General features: G+C 38.4%; 5 protein-coding genes across 7 annotated transcripts; 2 read left to right on the forward strand and 3 right to left on the reverse strand.

Moving 5' to 3' along the window:
• Window positions 1-431: 431 nt before the first annotated feature.
• LOC126803056 (uncharacterized) lies at window positions 432-1,608 on the reverse strand. Its single transcript, XM_050530806.1, has 2 exons — window positions 1,348-1,608; window positions 432-1,240 (listed from the first exon to the last, which is right to left on the reverse strand). The coding sequence occupies exons 1-2, from the start codon at window positions 1,507-1,509 to the stop codon at window positions 665-667; spliced, it is 738 nt and encodes a 245-aa protein (XP_050386763.1). The 5' UTR covers window positions 1,510-1,608; the 3' UTR covers window positions 432-664.
• A 1,168-nt stretch (window positions 1,609-2,776) lies between these two features.
• On the reverse strand, window positions 2,777-4,730 carry LOC126802754 (probable ribonuclease P/MRP protein subunit POP5). 3 transcript variants are annotated; one of them, XM_050530448.1, is made up of 5 exons: window positions 4,613-4,730; window positions 3,966-4,153; window positions 3,716-3,853; window positions 3,278-3,465; window positions 2,777-3,184 (listed from the first exon to the last, which is right to left on the reverse strand). In XM_050530448.1, the coding sequence occupies exons 2-4, from the start codon at window positions 4,141-4,143 to the stop codon at window positions 3,317-3,319; spliced, it is 465 nt and encodes a 154-aa protein (XP_050386405.1). In that variant the 5' UTR covers window positions 4,144-4,153; window positions 4,613-4,730; the 3' UTR covers window positions 2,777-3,184; window positions 3,278-3,316. The 3 variants fall into 3 exon arrangements, with proteins under 3 accessions (XP_050386405.1, XP_050386403.1, XP_050386404.1); XM_050530446.1 differs by having other exon boundaries at window positions 2,777-3,465; XM_050530447.1 differs by having other exon boundaries at window positions 2,777-3,465; window positions 3,966-4,171; window positions 4,613-4,676.
• A 1,184-nt stretch (window positions 4,731-5,914) lies between these two features.
• On the forward strand, window positions 5,915-8,456 carry LOC126802816 (uncharacterized). Its single transcript, XM_050530523.1, has 2 exons — window positions 5,915-6,066; window positions 6,663-8,456. The coding sequence occupies exon 2, from the start codon at window positions 6,668-6,670 to the stop codon at window positions 7,103-7,105; it is 438 nt and encodes a 145-aa protein (XP_050386480.1). The 5' UTR covers window positions 5,915-6,066; window positions 6,663-6,667; the 3' UTR covers window positions 7,106-8,456.
• A 713-nt stretch (window positions 8,457-9,169) lies between these two features.
• LOC126801551 (pathogenesis-related thaumatin-like protein 3.5) lies at window positions 9,170-10,263 on the forward strand. The gene is made up of 3 exons (XM_050528936.1): window positions 9,170-9,667; window positions 9,766-10,030; window positions 10,119-10,263. The coding sequence occupies exons 1-3, from the start codon at window positions 9,187-9,189 to the stop codon at window positions 10,261-10,263; spliced, it is 891 nt and encodes a 296-aa protein (XP_050384893.1). The 5' UTR covers window positions 9,170-9,186.
• A 189-nt stretch (window positions 10,264-10,452) lies between these two features.
• Window positions 10,453-14,179, reverse strand: LOC126801550 (DNA-binding protein BIN4). The gene is made up of 12 exons (XM_050528935.1): window positions 14,056-14,179; window positions 13,775-13,886; window positions 13,260-13,586; window positions 12,757-13,021; window positions 12,497-12,558; window positions 12,361-12,414; window positions 11,869-11,986; window positions 11,463-11,509; window positions 11,257-11,283; window positions 11,092-11,161; window positions 10,852-10,994; window positions 10,453-10,755 (listed from the first exon to the last, which is right to left on the reverse strand). The coding sequence occupies exons 2-12, from the start codon at window positions 13,814-13,816 to the stop codon at window positions 10,651-10,653; spliced, it is 1,260 nt and encodes a 419-aa protein (XP_050384892.1). The 5' UTR covers window positions 13,817-13,886; window positions 14,056-14,179; the 3' UTR covers window positions 10,453-10,650.
• Window positions 14,180-14,301: the final 122 nt, after the last annotated feature.

Here is a 14,301-nt window from a genome sequence, read left to right on the forward strand (position 1 = left end):
TAGGTTATTGTTTGTTATTTTCTTACAATCATTTTCATTGTAGTTTTCAATTTATTAGGTTTTGGTTTTATGTCCCCCTCATATGTTTTAATATAAAAGAGCCTCCCACTGAATTCCAAATCTCAAAAAATATTTTATTAGTGTGATGTGTGAAAATTAGCCCAACCTATTTTCGATTCCTGATTCCGTCCATGCTTACATGCGCTTGGTGCTTTCTCAGGTGACCACGATGTTTTAAGCATGGTACCGATTGGAGTAGGAGGATGCTAAACTCTCTATTTGGCTCTAGAATGTATGGGTAATATGCCTTCTTTGATTCCTTATTTTGATGAGAATATGCCTTCTTTGTTAAACGAAAACGATTACACTATGGTCTTGAAGATTTCTATTAAAAATGGTCCTGAAGATTCCCTCCCCTGAATAAGACGAATAAATAAGGCAAGAAGGATTCACTACAAAGACTCAAGATCCTATTGCATACGAAGTAGCAAGTAGCTTTTATTTTCATAGAAGGTCTTTGCAATTCAATTCAACTGTGTATTGAACCTGAACAGCTAGCCACCTCTTTACTTCTTCACTAGTAGCTAATTCTTGACGCTATAAGGCTAATAACATCACATACTATATTGTAATGGAAATATTAACAAGCTAGCTAGCTAGAGCTTTACACCGCCGCTTGTTCTTCATCCCTGGTAGTGATGATGCTTTGTTCCTCATCATCAACCCCAGCAACCCACCCAAATTGGAAAGTGACGTCAAGGAAATAGAGCATGACAACCAAAACAAAGCAGGACAAGAACATAGGAATGGGGCCAAAGATCCACAAGAACAGAGGGAAGGAGAAGTAGCAAGCTCGGAGACCCAAAGACCAGAAATAGCTGCCTCTGTTCACAGTGTTGGCCACATAGTCTGTAGTCAAATTGTGATGCTTGAGATGGGGTGACATCTGCCTGAAGGGCGCGTTGATCAGAATACTGGCATGGCTGTAGTACCTTATGGACTGCACGTTGAACAAGAAGGCCAACAAGAAACACACCAAAATGGCAAAGTACTTGATCGAGAATCCCAACTGGCTTGTGTCCCCGAAGACGAAAGCCGACGCCGTTCGATCCTTGTTTGCACTGCTCATCAGCACAGCAATGAGGGAGCTGAGCATGATCGCCGTCGAGGCCAAAAGGGTCGACGCCATTATGTTGTTTCGGAGCGTCTGCACCGCCAGAACGCCATTTTTCGATGTGTCCTGCATTGCAATATATACACACTAGTCATATATTTCCCCGAAAATAAAGACACAGTCACATATATTGGGATATCATGGATCGATATGATATGGAAGAGTTGATGTACCTCCATCATGGCGTGGACCCAGAAACGGCGATTGATGCAATTGATGCCGATGATGGTGCTGCTTGGTTGGGACTTGATACGGTAGAGGAGCCAGATATGGTATCCCACCATGACTAGGAGCCCTGCTGGGACCAAAACGTAATCAAGATCTTTTCTCTCCATGCTTTTGCAAATCTCAAAACTCAAAAAGGGGCCTTTTAGATTTCTTGTTCTTCTCCGAAGGAGGCGAAATGAGAGAGACAAAGAGGGAGACCAAGTGTAATACGGGTTTTATGTTTAGTTTGTTAGAGTGAGCTGTGCAGTATTTATAGGAAACGTATGGAGTTTGGTGAGCTTCTTATTTTTTTGACCTAAATGAGAGAACATTGTGTCACACAACCTCTTATTATAAAACAGAAACTCAGATTCACCATACAAATCTGATTTGAAACAAGAAGGAAAAAACAAAAACAAAAAATTTGATCCTATTTAATTATCTAATGCCGTGTATGTTGGGTGTGCCTTGAGCCATATATTAATATTCACTGTCACTTTATAACCACATATACGTGTATTGTAATGTTTTCATGAAACTCATAAATATGTTGCTCAAACAACGGCCAGAAATCACGTTCAATTATCTATAGTCATCATATTTAAAGCACCATGATCGGTACATATACTGATTACGCATGAGCTCGAGAAAAAATGAAAAGTGAGCGTAGGAAAGAAACAAAAACACCTTTACATTAGGTATTTTAACGTTGACAAACTATACATGGAGCTTAAGATGCGATTCATACGTGGAATTGGAAGCTTAGCCAGCCCGCCACTAAGCTCACCAAATAGCCCCACATTACTTGCTTTTGCTTAATAAAATTGCAGGGAAATCGTAAACTATGTGCGCACACCTTGGACATGATGACTGAACATAACTAGAAACAGCCCCTTTTAGTTTTGCTGGTGATATCAGCATCATTATTGTAAGGAAACTAAGAACGGCAGTGTTCTGCGCATAAAGATTATGAAGAACTTTCGTACGACTTTCACGACTGCTAAGCATGCCAAGGACCAACCCACTTGGGCCGTACGAATATGTGAACACATCTCGGAACGAATGACGTGAGGATGAAGAAAGCTACAGAGCCATTTTCAAGCACATTTTCGATATTCAGGTAGGCGCAGGTGCTTCAGCAAGTGATATCGAACCTCTTAATATGCTTAAGCACCGACTTTTGTTAATGTCATTCATAACTAAGGCACGTAGTCATAATGGCAAATGCACATGGATAGTTTTCTGGGAAGGATTAGATTCTTATCGATCACTATTAGCAAAAATAATTAGTACACCGTCCGGATTCGAAAGAACGTGCAGAAGAATCAGTTAGGCTATGATTGTAATTTTAATTGGAAGAACGAAAAAAACAGAACAATCTGTCAGCCTTCAATAGGTTGGACAAAGCTGATATTAACAAGTAGCCTGGCTTGATTAACAAGAAATAAGATTTCTATGTGACTTTGTCAATAGTTGCTAGCCAAATTGAATGTTGATACTTGGCATGTCAACCACTGAGTTTATATGGAATACACTTTGTACACGACTATCCCCCACTTGGTAATAACACAACCCAGAAAGAAAATATTCCGAAATTACTATCCGGATTCTGGAAGAGAGTCGGGTCAAATATCTTCTCTACGCAATTTACCTCCTCATCTGTTCTTCAAAGATTAAATAACTATTTGGAAGTAAATTCCAAAAATTTCTCGCCGTATGAAAGCGATACTCTAACCGCTGAGCCTAAGCTTTTTTAACCATCCAATGGTGCCACAACCAGGAGCTAGTGAGGTAACCAATTTCCTACAAGATGTTTACAACGAGTGAATTCTTTTTCCAGCAGACAATTTACCCAAGGGCAAAAAGGCAAAAGAAAAAGAAGGCCAGAATACTTGCCATCTGATACTGTATGTCACCAAATATACAGTAAACCTTTCAGTGCTCCAAGCGTTTGATCAATTCAAGATTGGACTGCATTTCTTGAGTATCTTGAGCTGAAAGATTGGATCCAACCACAAGCTTGTGCTGCTCAAATTTTAATTCATCGCACTTTAAGGCAGCTGTTTTACAAGCTCTGATACTTCCTGATAAAAAAGAAAAAAGAGGGAAATCATATAAAGTTTTCTTTAATGGATGAAAAATGCGGAAGGAAGACACTATTGAATTAGCTTCTCTATTTATTATGGTAATAAGAATACATTTTTTTTTCTCACTGATCTGCCTCTAAAGCTAAGCATAACAATTTTTTTTACAAACTAAGCACTATAATAGAAGGAATATAACCAAAGAGTCATAACAGATCATAGCAAGAAATACTGAGCTTCTTGAACTCACCACTTAAGTCCAACATAGTAAAAATCACCGGGCAATCAGCGATACTCCTGACCATGGTAATTGCAGACCATACTTTTTGATGGTCCTCCCTTGAAGATCTTATGATACAAAGCCTCGTAATTTTATTGACATACTTGACTGCAAATTACATAATGGAATACAAGGTGAGATTCAATTTCCCCCTGAAATTGAAAAGAAAGTTTCTATACAACAAATAAGAACATGAGTATCATATTGAAATATCACTCACCTTGTAACGATCCAAGTGAAGAAGCCAGACCACACTCCCCAAAGTTCACAAGAATGCTATCTTTGATGGCTTTCGTGACATTATATGTGGTAATGATAACAGGATCTTTCTTTGCAATTTCTTTGTTTGGATCCAAGATAACCTCCAATGTCATATACCTATTCTTAAATCCCACCATGATTCTTTACCTGTTAAAAACATATCAACTGGTTTTTTCAAATATAAGAATGATTCTTCAGGAATCAGGAGCAAAAGTATCATAAGAAGCTACTCTGAACTGGGTTTTCTAATCCCAAATGCATAAGACATGTAGTTACAAAGCCGAAACGCTTCAGTGTAATTCAATAATAATAAGCATGCCAAAACAATTCGAGAAACAATTATGACTATCAAATTAACACTGATCAAGAACCCCGAAATTACAAATACAGCAAACACCCAACAATAATATCAATAGGTACTTAACATTGAAGGTTTGATATCTATGAAGCACAATCTCCATCAGTTAGAGCATAAAGTTTCTCAATTTAAGTACAAGAGATTAACCAATCAACCACAGAACACAATCATTAAGAAGATTTTATAAAGGTAATAACTTGCAGCTAAAAAAAACTAAAATTTGAAGCAGGAAATAGAGGAATCCATACCTGACAACTGAAATTGAGCCTGAGAGTGACAGCAGCTATGAGCTTAACCTGAGATTTCAAACCCTAATTGAGCTAAAAAGAGGGAAGATAGCAAAGCTTCGGGTCGGTAAAGTGGGTTACTGGAACAATCCAAGCCCACAGAGTGGGATTGAAATATCCATATGATTTTGGGCCGGGAATGCCAGGCCCGACGTAAATAACGGTGAGAGCTAGACGTGGCAGATAAGGTACCGCGTTGAAAAGTCAGAACGGGAAGGGAGGGAGAGCGTTTGAATCGTTCAAAAAAGCGAGAGAAACCCGTTATGCCTGGGGACAGGGGAGCACGTGACCTGTCCTTGTCAGACTCACTCCACACGGTTTGCAAGGATTTGAAAGTCCGGAAAAAGTTTCGTGGAGCAGCCGTGTCACGTGGATAGTGTAGCTGTCTAATAGAAAACTGAAATTTTTATGGTAAATATTTTTTTATGTACGGTCTGTATGATAATCTTAATTACTGAAAATATTTTATATTAGGAGACTCACTGTGTAATTAATTATTTACTAGTCTCATAACACACTTGTGTGATGTATTTAGTTATTTTTCTTCTAATAAAAATCGTAAGGAAAAAAAAAACAAAACTGATACAGTAGTAGTTGATAGTTATGTTTCACCATCTTTATTTTTTTTTACTTTTATATTTTCTAAATTATAATCATATTATTCTAACAATAGTTAGATAGATTTTAGAGTTTAATAAACCCGGAACAATTTTGGACAGTTTAAAAATTTAACCAGTTCACATATCAACTCTCATTTTTATTTTATTAATAAAAGATATAATTTTCTCTAATCTACGAAAATACACGCCCGCTCACATACGATATTATTTTACTATGCTTATAGTTAAATACTTCTTATACCCATGATGTTATTCCACTTAATTGACGGATCTGTCGTACACGTGGCTGCACGGATGCAGTAGAAACAAGGTAAGAGAGAATCGAATGAAGGAAAAAGGAGGAATAATACTTGGATAATCCATTATTGTAGGTGAAGTCCCTTAAAAAAGTCAAAGTCCCACATGGTAATCGGGTAATTTTATAAAATAGAGGGAGATGAGGAATTTCAGGGCAATTTAGTCGCAATTTCACAGGTATTTCATTTGGCAAGTTGGCGTGTAGTGAGCCTTTGGGATTGGGTTAGTTGGGCTCTCTTTGGATTTGTTGGTATCCCAGTACTCTAGTGTATGAACTTAGAGAACGTCAACTACCCCTCTTTATCCACCCCACTCTCTCTCTCTCTCACTCTCTGAAATATCTATAAATACCTACCCCCACCCCTCACGTTTTCGTTGTTAGTTTGTTAGGCTTTTTGGGATTTTGAGAGTTAGTTTTCTGAGAGAGAGAGAGAGAGAGAGAGAGAGAGAGAGAAGGCGGAGTTTGGTGGTGGTGAGCTCGGTTGCGTTGAAGCACAAGTAAGTCGCTCTCGTTCTTCTTCATTTTCTTTTTTCTATAATTTTGCGCGGTTTTTTCTTTGAATTTTGGTTAGTGCAATAGCTTTGTGTATATTTTTAGGAATATATATTACGCAAAAAAGTGCAGTATTGTTGTTCTACGTTCATGCATGTATCAGATCTGATTAAGAAAACTCGTTGTTGCTTCGGATGGTGATTCTTGATGTAAGAATAGCTAGGTATAGAGCTAGTTCGCTCTTTCCGGCGATTCGCCGGAGCATGTTAGGCCGAACCGTTTGGTTTCTGAAGGAAACCGAATTTTTCAGCTACGTGTTTATGTAGGAGCTTCGTGTTTTCGTTTAGAATTAGAGTTTTGTTGTGTGAGGTAGGAGAATAGGTGTTTTGATTAACGATCCGGAGATAAATGAACAGAAAAAGGTTTGTTAGGTTGTCGAAACGGAAGAGATTGGGGCTTTGTGGTAATAATATGCGAGAATGTAGTTAATTATATAGAGAATTACGATATGTAGTGCAGAGAATAGTGTGGGATCTGTAGTCTTAGAGGCAAAGACCTCCAGACTGTGGAAATTGACTTTTTGAGCTGATCGATTTCGCAGTTGCAATGGAGGTCAATGGGAAATCTGTGGTAGCAGGACCTGCTAATGTTATCTTTCTGTCGACGATTTTGGGCCGGGATGGGCCAATGTCTGTTCATAAGTGTGACTGGAAGTGTCAGAATGAGCATGTCTTTGGGAACATGTATCGCTGCAAGGTGACTGGGCTCACTCACATTTGCGACAAGAATTGCAACCAGAGGATTCTTTATGATAACCACAGCTCCCTTTGCCGCGCAAGTGGGAAGGTTTTCCCCCTCACACCAGTGGAGGAACAGGCGGTGAGAGGGGTCCGGAGGAAGCTTGAGTCAGAGGCCCCTGCTGCAGACAATTGTTCTTTTAAGCGCAGGCGTGATGCACAGTTCCATCCTTCCCCTTTCGAGAGATCTTTCACTACCGCCAGTCTGATCTGCAGCAAAGTTGGAGATGGCATGGACTTGAGCTAGAGAAATATAAGATAAATAAATGACTCTTATGCTTACCGTAATCTTGTTCCTTTAATATCTTTTCTTATTTACCTTTTATGGAACAAATATTGATGATGAACTTGATGAGTACTCTTTAAGTGGTGGACCTTATGCGTCCCACCCGCCTGTAGGAACTATCTATATTTGTAGTCCTGTTTACTGCAATTTAACTCTTCCACTAGCTTGACATTGCAAGAGGGCATGTGAATGGTGGTGGTGGTGGTGGTGGGTGGGGGGTGTTTAACTGCATTCAGTATTTAATGTCTCATCTTCTTAAGTTACTGGTCTGGATTCTGAGTTTATATTTGGTTGTTGTTTGTATTACTTGTTTCATGATTGGACTTTGACTTGTAATAATCCCATTAATTCTGCCTACCCTACTCCCAATATCTTATTACATTTGGTTCTCTTTGTGACGATCATGTTACAAAAGATCATTCGTGATATGTAACTAATTTTCTACATTTGGATGAGTATTTTCATGGATTTTGCATTGTTATCTGGTGCGATGTTATGCTCTGTTTCTTTTTCCTGTCTAGTTTATTACAGGTTACAGATATGACCAGGTTTTCTGTTTTCATTCTGTTATTTGTTTCATTCATCTTATATTTTCTTTTAATTGTTTATTTTGATATATACGGTCTGAATTCACTGTCGCTTGTGCAGGGCTTGAATCATGTGCTGTGAAGGAGTGATAAACTATGCTTGTTTATAATGAACATTGTATTATGTGTGAAAAGTTTATAATCTGGCTTCTGATGGATATCTTTTCCTTCTCTCATGCAGGTAATGTATCATTGCTTGGAGAACAACGCTTTTATTAGTGATGCTGATGAACCTACCTGACTCTTCTAAGCATACATTGAAGGAATGATTGTAGGATTGCATTTCGATTCATGAAGATGTAGTTAGGTCAGTCATGCTGGTTAAATTAGAAGGCTAGTTACATGGAGAGCATATGACCCAACATGGTAACTAATCAATGCCATCTACCTCTGTCTGTTGTTCCTCTCCATGACTGGCTCTAGGACGATGACTTCAATTTGGCTTGTCCAAGTCTTAAGTGGCACAGAAATGCAGCAAAAGTTGAAGCCAGACAGAATGAAAGGACAAGCGTAAAAGCTTATTCTAGACAAAACTGAATGTCTAAACGTGGCGGAAAGCCGTGTTGTGTGAACCACATGGCAGGAAGCTTTGTTCAGGGGACCATGATTCTTCTGTTACTTTGTCTTGATCCATTCTGTGTTCAATGTAATTGACAGAAATCTTTCAGCACTAATATGCTGTTCATTTTTCATCAATAGATATCAGTCAGAAATTTTTGTTTCCAGGTTGCTTTTCGTTTACGTTTGAGTGTGTTATTAGTCTCTAATCAGATATCATAACTTGTTGCAGAATATATGTATAAACACTGATATTGACAGTGGATTGCAACTCCTAAATCAGTCACTGTTGATTTCAAGTGCTGGGGGTTGGTGATCAACTCCCTAATAATTCAAGTCATATATCAAATGATGTCCTTGAATACCTTCTTTCTTACCTAAACCACTAAATTAGCATCACTTACAAATTCATAGAAAACTAGTTGGAGGCCAAAAATGGAACGAGAAGTTTTTTATAGAAGAATTGTAGAACACTTTTTCCTACAAGTCGACGACAAAATCATCCGACAGTTCTTTTCTTTAACGTCCTTTAAGTTTATTTATGCGACTGTGATCCTTATGTAGCTGTGATTCTAAGGTTACAAAATATAGGTAACCCAATCGTGATTCTATTGAGATACAGAAACATAGTATTAAATTTCCATGTTGCATTTGTGAAAGAAAGGAATTGCTTCTAAAAATAGGCCTTCCAAGGGAAACAAGAATACTAAACCCAAAAAGATCACCTTGCCGCTTTGGACTTTCGGCACACCAACGTAACCGCCTTGGATTTGTATGCACACAACTCCTTCCCTCATAGATTCTTCAAGATGCAAATTATGCCCACTTATAAATATTTCATTTCATGTTATCATTAACTCCTTTACTTCAAATCCAACTCCCACCTGAAACTTTATAATGGCATCTCAAACTTCCCCGGGCCTCTTTTTCCTCCTCTTTTCCATTTCCTTCTCTTCAGCTTACTCATCCATATTCTCCATAACAAACAACTGCCCCTACACCATCTGGCCTGGCACATTATCCGGTTCCGGCACGCCTCCGCTTCCGACAACCGGGTTTCAGTTGTACTCAGGACAGAGTGCAAGAATTGATTCTGTTCCGGGATGGTCAGGACGTATATGGGCTAGAACAGGGTGCACATTCAATGAGTTGGGAGTTGGAACATGTCAAACAGGTGACTGTGGAGGAAGGCTACAATGTGATGGCAATGGTGCCAAACCACCTGCTTCACTCTTTGAAATAACCCTCGGCAAGGGCAATGACAAAGATTTCTATGATGTCAGCATCGTTGATGGATACAATCTGCCTCTTGTTGCCACCCCTCGCGGCGTCTATGGTGCTTGTAACGCCACCGGATGCGTCTCTGATATCAACACAGGTAACTAACATTGATGTGCCTTTACCTGAGTTCTACATACAAGATAGCTAGTTTACTTGGTCGGCAAACTAACTGCTTAAGTTTTTGAAATGAAACAGGTTGTCCGAAAGAGCTTCAGGTGGTGGGAGGTGAAAGTGAAGGGAATGTGATTGGATGCAAGAGTGCCTGCGATGTGTTCGGTTTGGATCAGTATTGCTGCAGCGGGCAGTTTGCTAATCCAACTACATGCCGGCCCTCCACTTATTCAACCATTTTCAAGCGAGCTTGTCCAAGTGCTTACAGTTATGCTTTTGATGATGGCACAAGCACTTTTACATGCAAGGCCTTTGAATATGCCATTGTTTTCTGTCCTAACAGCAACGGGTACACTTTTATTTTCCCCACTTCGTGTAGCTGATGATCACCATGGACTCAAATTTTGTCTTTGAAATGAAAACAATTTTGGATGTAGGCCAAGTGAACCGAATAGCACGTTGGCACCTCCAAGATTTCAAGTGCCTGGTACTGGGAAGGTTGTGCAGGTGGCTTCCTCCTCAGACATGCTTTTACCAATTCCGCCGCTAATCTTTCTTCTCATCCTGAACATACTGTTTTGAGTCTTGAGAAGCAATACTGCTATTTGTCAACAAGAACCCCCACATGTTCCTCTGACAGGAAAATACTTGCGTGATTGAATCAAGTGCAAGGGAACATAAACATCAATTGACAAAGAACTGAATTTTATTTTAGAAGAAAAATAGTGATACAAATATTTGATGAAAGCAGGAACACTATGGTTCACTGTAAAGTGGCCGATTTCTGGACTCTACTAAAATGTAAAGTGATTCCAGGCAATGCAGATGAATGTTATTTACTCGGTCGTATTAGCCAACCTACAATACAAACTTGTATCTAACCAGGAACAATTGCCTCGATATGTCAAGACTTTCACTAAATACTCGAACAACTAATCCTACTGCCGTACAAGATAAACAAAAGCTGTATCAGTTTTTGCTCTTGGGCTTCTTGGAAACTTGAGTTTTCTTCCTTGCTTTCTTTGGTGGCTGTGGCTTCCCTCCTGCAGGTTTATCTCTCTTCTTTACAATCTTCTGTATACAGAAGGAAGCAGGCCTCATGAATTCATCATAGAAAAAGAGAGAGAAAACAATACTGAAATAAATAAATCTCATGGTTGAGGAACATACTGATGCTTTTTGAGCTTTCCCTTGGGTTGTCCCATTGGTTTGTTCTTCCGTATCATCATTCTTATCAGCTTGATGTGGAGGAGCTGTTTTAGGAACTTTGTCGGCCTCATCTTCCGAATCAAATAAGAAACCCTCTAAGGTTCCTACTCATTCCAAATAATAACGTTCAGGATATATGTTCAGTCTCAAAAATCATCAATAAAATTAACCACATTAAAAGTAGAATATACAAGTCCCAACCTTCAACCATTGTTTCAGCTTCATATGTTTCTGGTTTCAGCTGAATGAAATCATTCATGATAGCTTCTATCTGTTCAGTAATAAACAATTTAGAGTACAATTTAGATGCTTGATAAAGTTCCCATCATGACTACTATCATAAAAATAACATAATGGTTAACCAACCTTTGCCTCGGACGGACCAAAGCTAACCTGAAAAAGAGTTAGGTCGTGTCATGTCACAGTGATATAAATCATATAATGTTTTGCCTGAAGTTAGAATGACTTCATGGAGTAAATGATGAGCAAGAACTTTAACCTCCACAAAGCGCGAATAAATAAATAAAGGACTGATACACAATGTTAAAACTAAATGGAGACAAACAACTTACAACACAAAATGTCCTGGAAGGAACAATCGTTGTTTTGTAAACAGTTCCTGTAAGGTCAACAAAAAGTAAACCAGTCAGATGGAAAAAGCTTATACAGAAATATGTTGATCAATAAGTTATACAAACAAAGCTAATAACAACCAGCTCTGTAAGACCAAAAATAGAGGAGAGATATGAAAGAAGTAGAAAAGGACACCAATATTCGAAAGTCAAACTATTTCTTTTCTCATCAATTAACAATTCCATCATCAGTTCTTGGTTTAAGGCAACATTGCACACTTGTGAAACCTTAAGGAAACATCGCCTCTAATATAAAGAGACGATCGAATAGTAAATTATAGGCATATGATGGATCATCAAAAGTTAATATTAATGCAAGAAGCAGGTGAGTCAGAAAGTAGCATACCTTTTAAATCTAAGCACATCTCACTATTCCCAGATCTGGATTCTGAAACTATTACCCGTCCTACAGCACCCATATCACCACTCAAATCTATGGAGTCCTTTTCACACTCAACAAGTGCCTGCAAAGACAAGGAGCATTTAGCTAATCACAGCTCCCCCTTTTGTTCTATCAGAGAGAAAAGAAAACACACTGCACCAGATTTACACAGTAATGAGACATGAAATAATTATATTCTATTTTTGTAAAGTACTTAGACTATGAGGCAGCAAACAGCAGATGTCAGGTTATTTTAGGTAATAATCTTAACATCTCATAGCTCACTTGTTTGTTTAACTTTATCATAAACTTATAGAAGGAACAATAACTTGCCAACTATTGAGTACCCGGCAACATATTAACAGTGGCTATTACTCATTCAGAGAGACTTTGGATAAGTTTCAAGTGAAGGAACACAGTAACAACAGCCTATAATCAATATATTCATTGCTCCACCTTTGTACGCTGGACTTTCTCAGAGAGCACCAACGGCAATGTTGAGGAGGATACCTGTAATTTACATATAAGTTAATCAACTCATTTGCACTAGATTATGTAGGCAAATTTTAATGCTTCTATAAAGTATTCTTACACGTGGTTCAATCTGCTTGTCTGAAGCTTCTTTCTCTGGCACATCCGCATCGCCACTAATTCCTGCAGCACTATCAGATTATAAACTGTAAAAAATTATGAAAGAAAAAACAATGTAAAAGAAGTGAACTTTCAGATAATGGGGATCTCTTATCTGTTGTGTGAAGGTATTTGTTTAAGTTCTCTTGAACTTTATTACTGGTTTCATTCCTACAAAACTTGTGTATCTACACTTTATAAGTTTTCATTCCTTAACTATACCTTCTTCGTTGTCAATCTTTTTCTTATCTTTCTTCAGTGTTTGGCCTTTACTTTTGGGACTTTTCTTTGAAGGTTTTCCTTTTGTAGCCTGTTTAGATGGAGACTCTTCACTGCTGCCCATGAGAGCATCCTCACTGTTATCTCCAGATTGCAGTTGAGACATTTTAAGGTCAGATGATTCTCCACCATGGATACCATCCTCTCTGGGAGGACTGTTACCAGGATCAGAATCTGATGACAACGCCAAAACTGTTTCATTCAGTTCCTGTCAAATATAATAGTTATTGTCATTAACATCAGTAATGAAGTATAAAATACTGACAAATTCCATACTGCCAGTACTTTTTAAACAAATGATGATCAGTTTTATTGCTAAATCATATGGTTATAGACACTAAAAATGATAGCATGATATTGAAATGATGATCCAAATTGTCAACTATAAGGAATACAACGCATAATCAACCAGAAGGTACAAACAAAAGGAGTCTGATAATGCTTACCTGAGGCTCTGAAGGCTTCTCAATAACGGCCCTTGTTTTACCTTCTCTTTTCTTGGATCCATCTGACTTCTTCTTCTTCTGGGGTACATGTTCTTCTACATTTTCCCCTTTCTTCGGCGACTTGCCTTTCAGTTTCTTATCAGATGGAGACCCAACACTTTTCCCAATAAATTTCCCTATAACTTCATCATCATCATCATCATCAACTTCCATTGATTTAGCCGGAGATAATTCTCGGCCATCACTGTTATCCTTCACTGAATGTTCTTCCTTAAGTGAACTCTCAGAAGCTGAGGATATGGACAGTACTGACTCGGTTGTTGGTACCTAAAAAAACACAAAGTAAGCAAACCCTTACACACTTGGCATCCAAAATAACTCTACAGACATTTAACCAAAGTACCAAACTACATATATATTACAACCCGATAAAAATGCCTAATCAGAAACCAGTGATATACTCCATCAATCAAAGTATGCAACTTTGAACCCAAAATAGACAAATGAATGAGTACCTGAAAAGTGCGCAGCCAATCTGGAGAACCCTCCCTGCTCATCCCAGCTGCTTCAAGTACTAAACTTTGATTCCAAAACCAAAACCCAGAATCGTCTTTGTCCTTCCCGCACCTTCAATCATAATAAAGTCTCAATCTTTCAATGCAATTCACAACAATATCATCATGCAGGTGAAATTTGGCTATGCCCAGAAGGTGTTTGTGAAAATGCCGAGTGCAAATTAGAGATAAAAAAACGGATCTGAAATTGAAATGCAGTGAATTTAAGTAGGGAAAGTTACCGGAACGATGCGAAAGGCTCCTGCTTTGCTTGATTTTCTGGCACTCAAAATGTGGGTTTTGCGCCCAACCAAGAATTGACTGACTATTTCGCCCGCGAAATAAATCTAAAAAACGCGGGACTTTGTTATAAGGTTTACACTTTTCTGGTATTTTTGGCTTTGCTCTATTTGTCACTATTTCCTAAACCTTCTTGATTCATTTAATTGATGTGATTTCACATTTGCGATGGTAAAGGTTACGGGGTA

The sequence above is a fragment of the Argentina anserina genome, chromosome 7, assembly GCF_933775445.1.
Source record: "Argentina anserina chromosome 7, drPotAnse1.1, whole genome shotgun sequence".
Classification (NCBI taxonomy): domain Eukaryota; kingdom Viridiplantae; phylum Streptophyta; class Magnoliopsida; order Rosales; family Rosaceae; genus Argentina; species Argentina anserina.

Bases quoted from the DNA above. Each gene is read 5' to 3' on its own strand.
- LOC126803056 (XM_050530806.1), bottom strand. From the start codon at position 1,509: ATGGAGAGAAAAGATCTTGATTACGTTTTGGTCCCAGCAGGGCTCCTA. The intron at 1,241-1,347 runs GTACATCAACTC...ATTGCAATGCAG, and splicing joins GGGTCCACGCCATGATGGAG to GACACATCGAAAAATGGCGT.
- LOC126802754 (XM_050530448.1), bottom strand. From the start codon at position 4,143: ATGGTGGGATTTAAGAATAGGTATATGACATTGGAGGTTATCTTGGAT. The intron at 3,854-3,965 runs GTGAGTGATATT...TGTAATTTGCAG, and splicing joins TTCACTTGGATCGTTACAAG to TCAAGTATGTCAATAAAATT. The intron at 3,466-3,715 runs GTGAGTTCAAGA...CTTTTTTATCAG, and splicing joins TACTATGTTGGACTTAAGTG to GAAGTATCAGAGCTTGTAAA.
- LOC126802816 (XM_050530523.1), top strand. From the start codon at position 6,668: ATGGAGGTCAATGGGAAATCTGTGGTAGCAGGACCTGCTAATGTTATC.
- LOC126801551 (XM_050528936.1), top strand. From the start codon at position 9,187: ATGGCATCTCAAACTTCCCCGGGCCTCTTTTTCCTCCTCTTTTCCATT. The intron at 9,668-9,765 runs GTAACTAACATT...GAAATGAAACAG, and splicing joins CGTCTCTGATATCAACACAG to GTTGTCCGAAAGAGCTTCAG. The intron at 10,031-10,118 runs GTACACTTTTAT...TTTTGGATGTAG, and splicing joins TTCTGTCCTAACAGCAACGG to GCCAAGTGAACCGAATAGCA.
- LOC126801550 (XM_050528935.1), bottom strand. From the start codon at position 13,816: ATGAGCAGGGAGGGTTCTCCAGATTGGCTGCGCACTTTTCAG. The intron at 12,559-12,756 runs GTATAGTTAAGG...ATAGTGCTGCAG, and splicing joins AAAGATTGACAACGAAGAAG to GAATTAGTGGCGATGCGGAT. The intron at 11,510-11,868 runs GTATGCTACTTT...TTGACCTTACAG, and splicing joins GATGTGCTTAGATTTAAAAG to GAACTGTTTACAAAACAACG.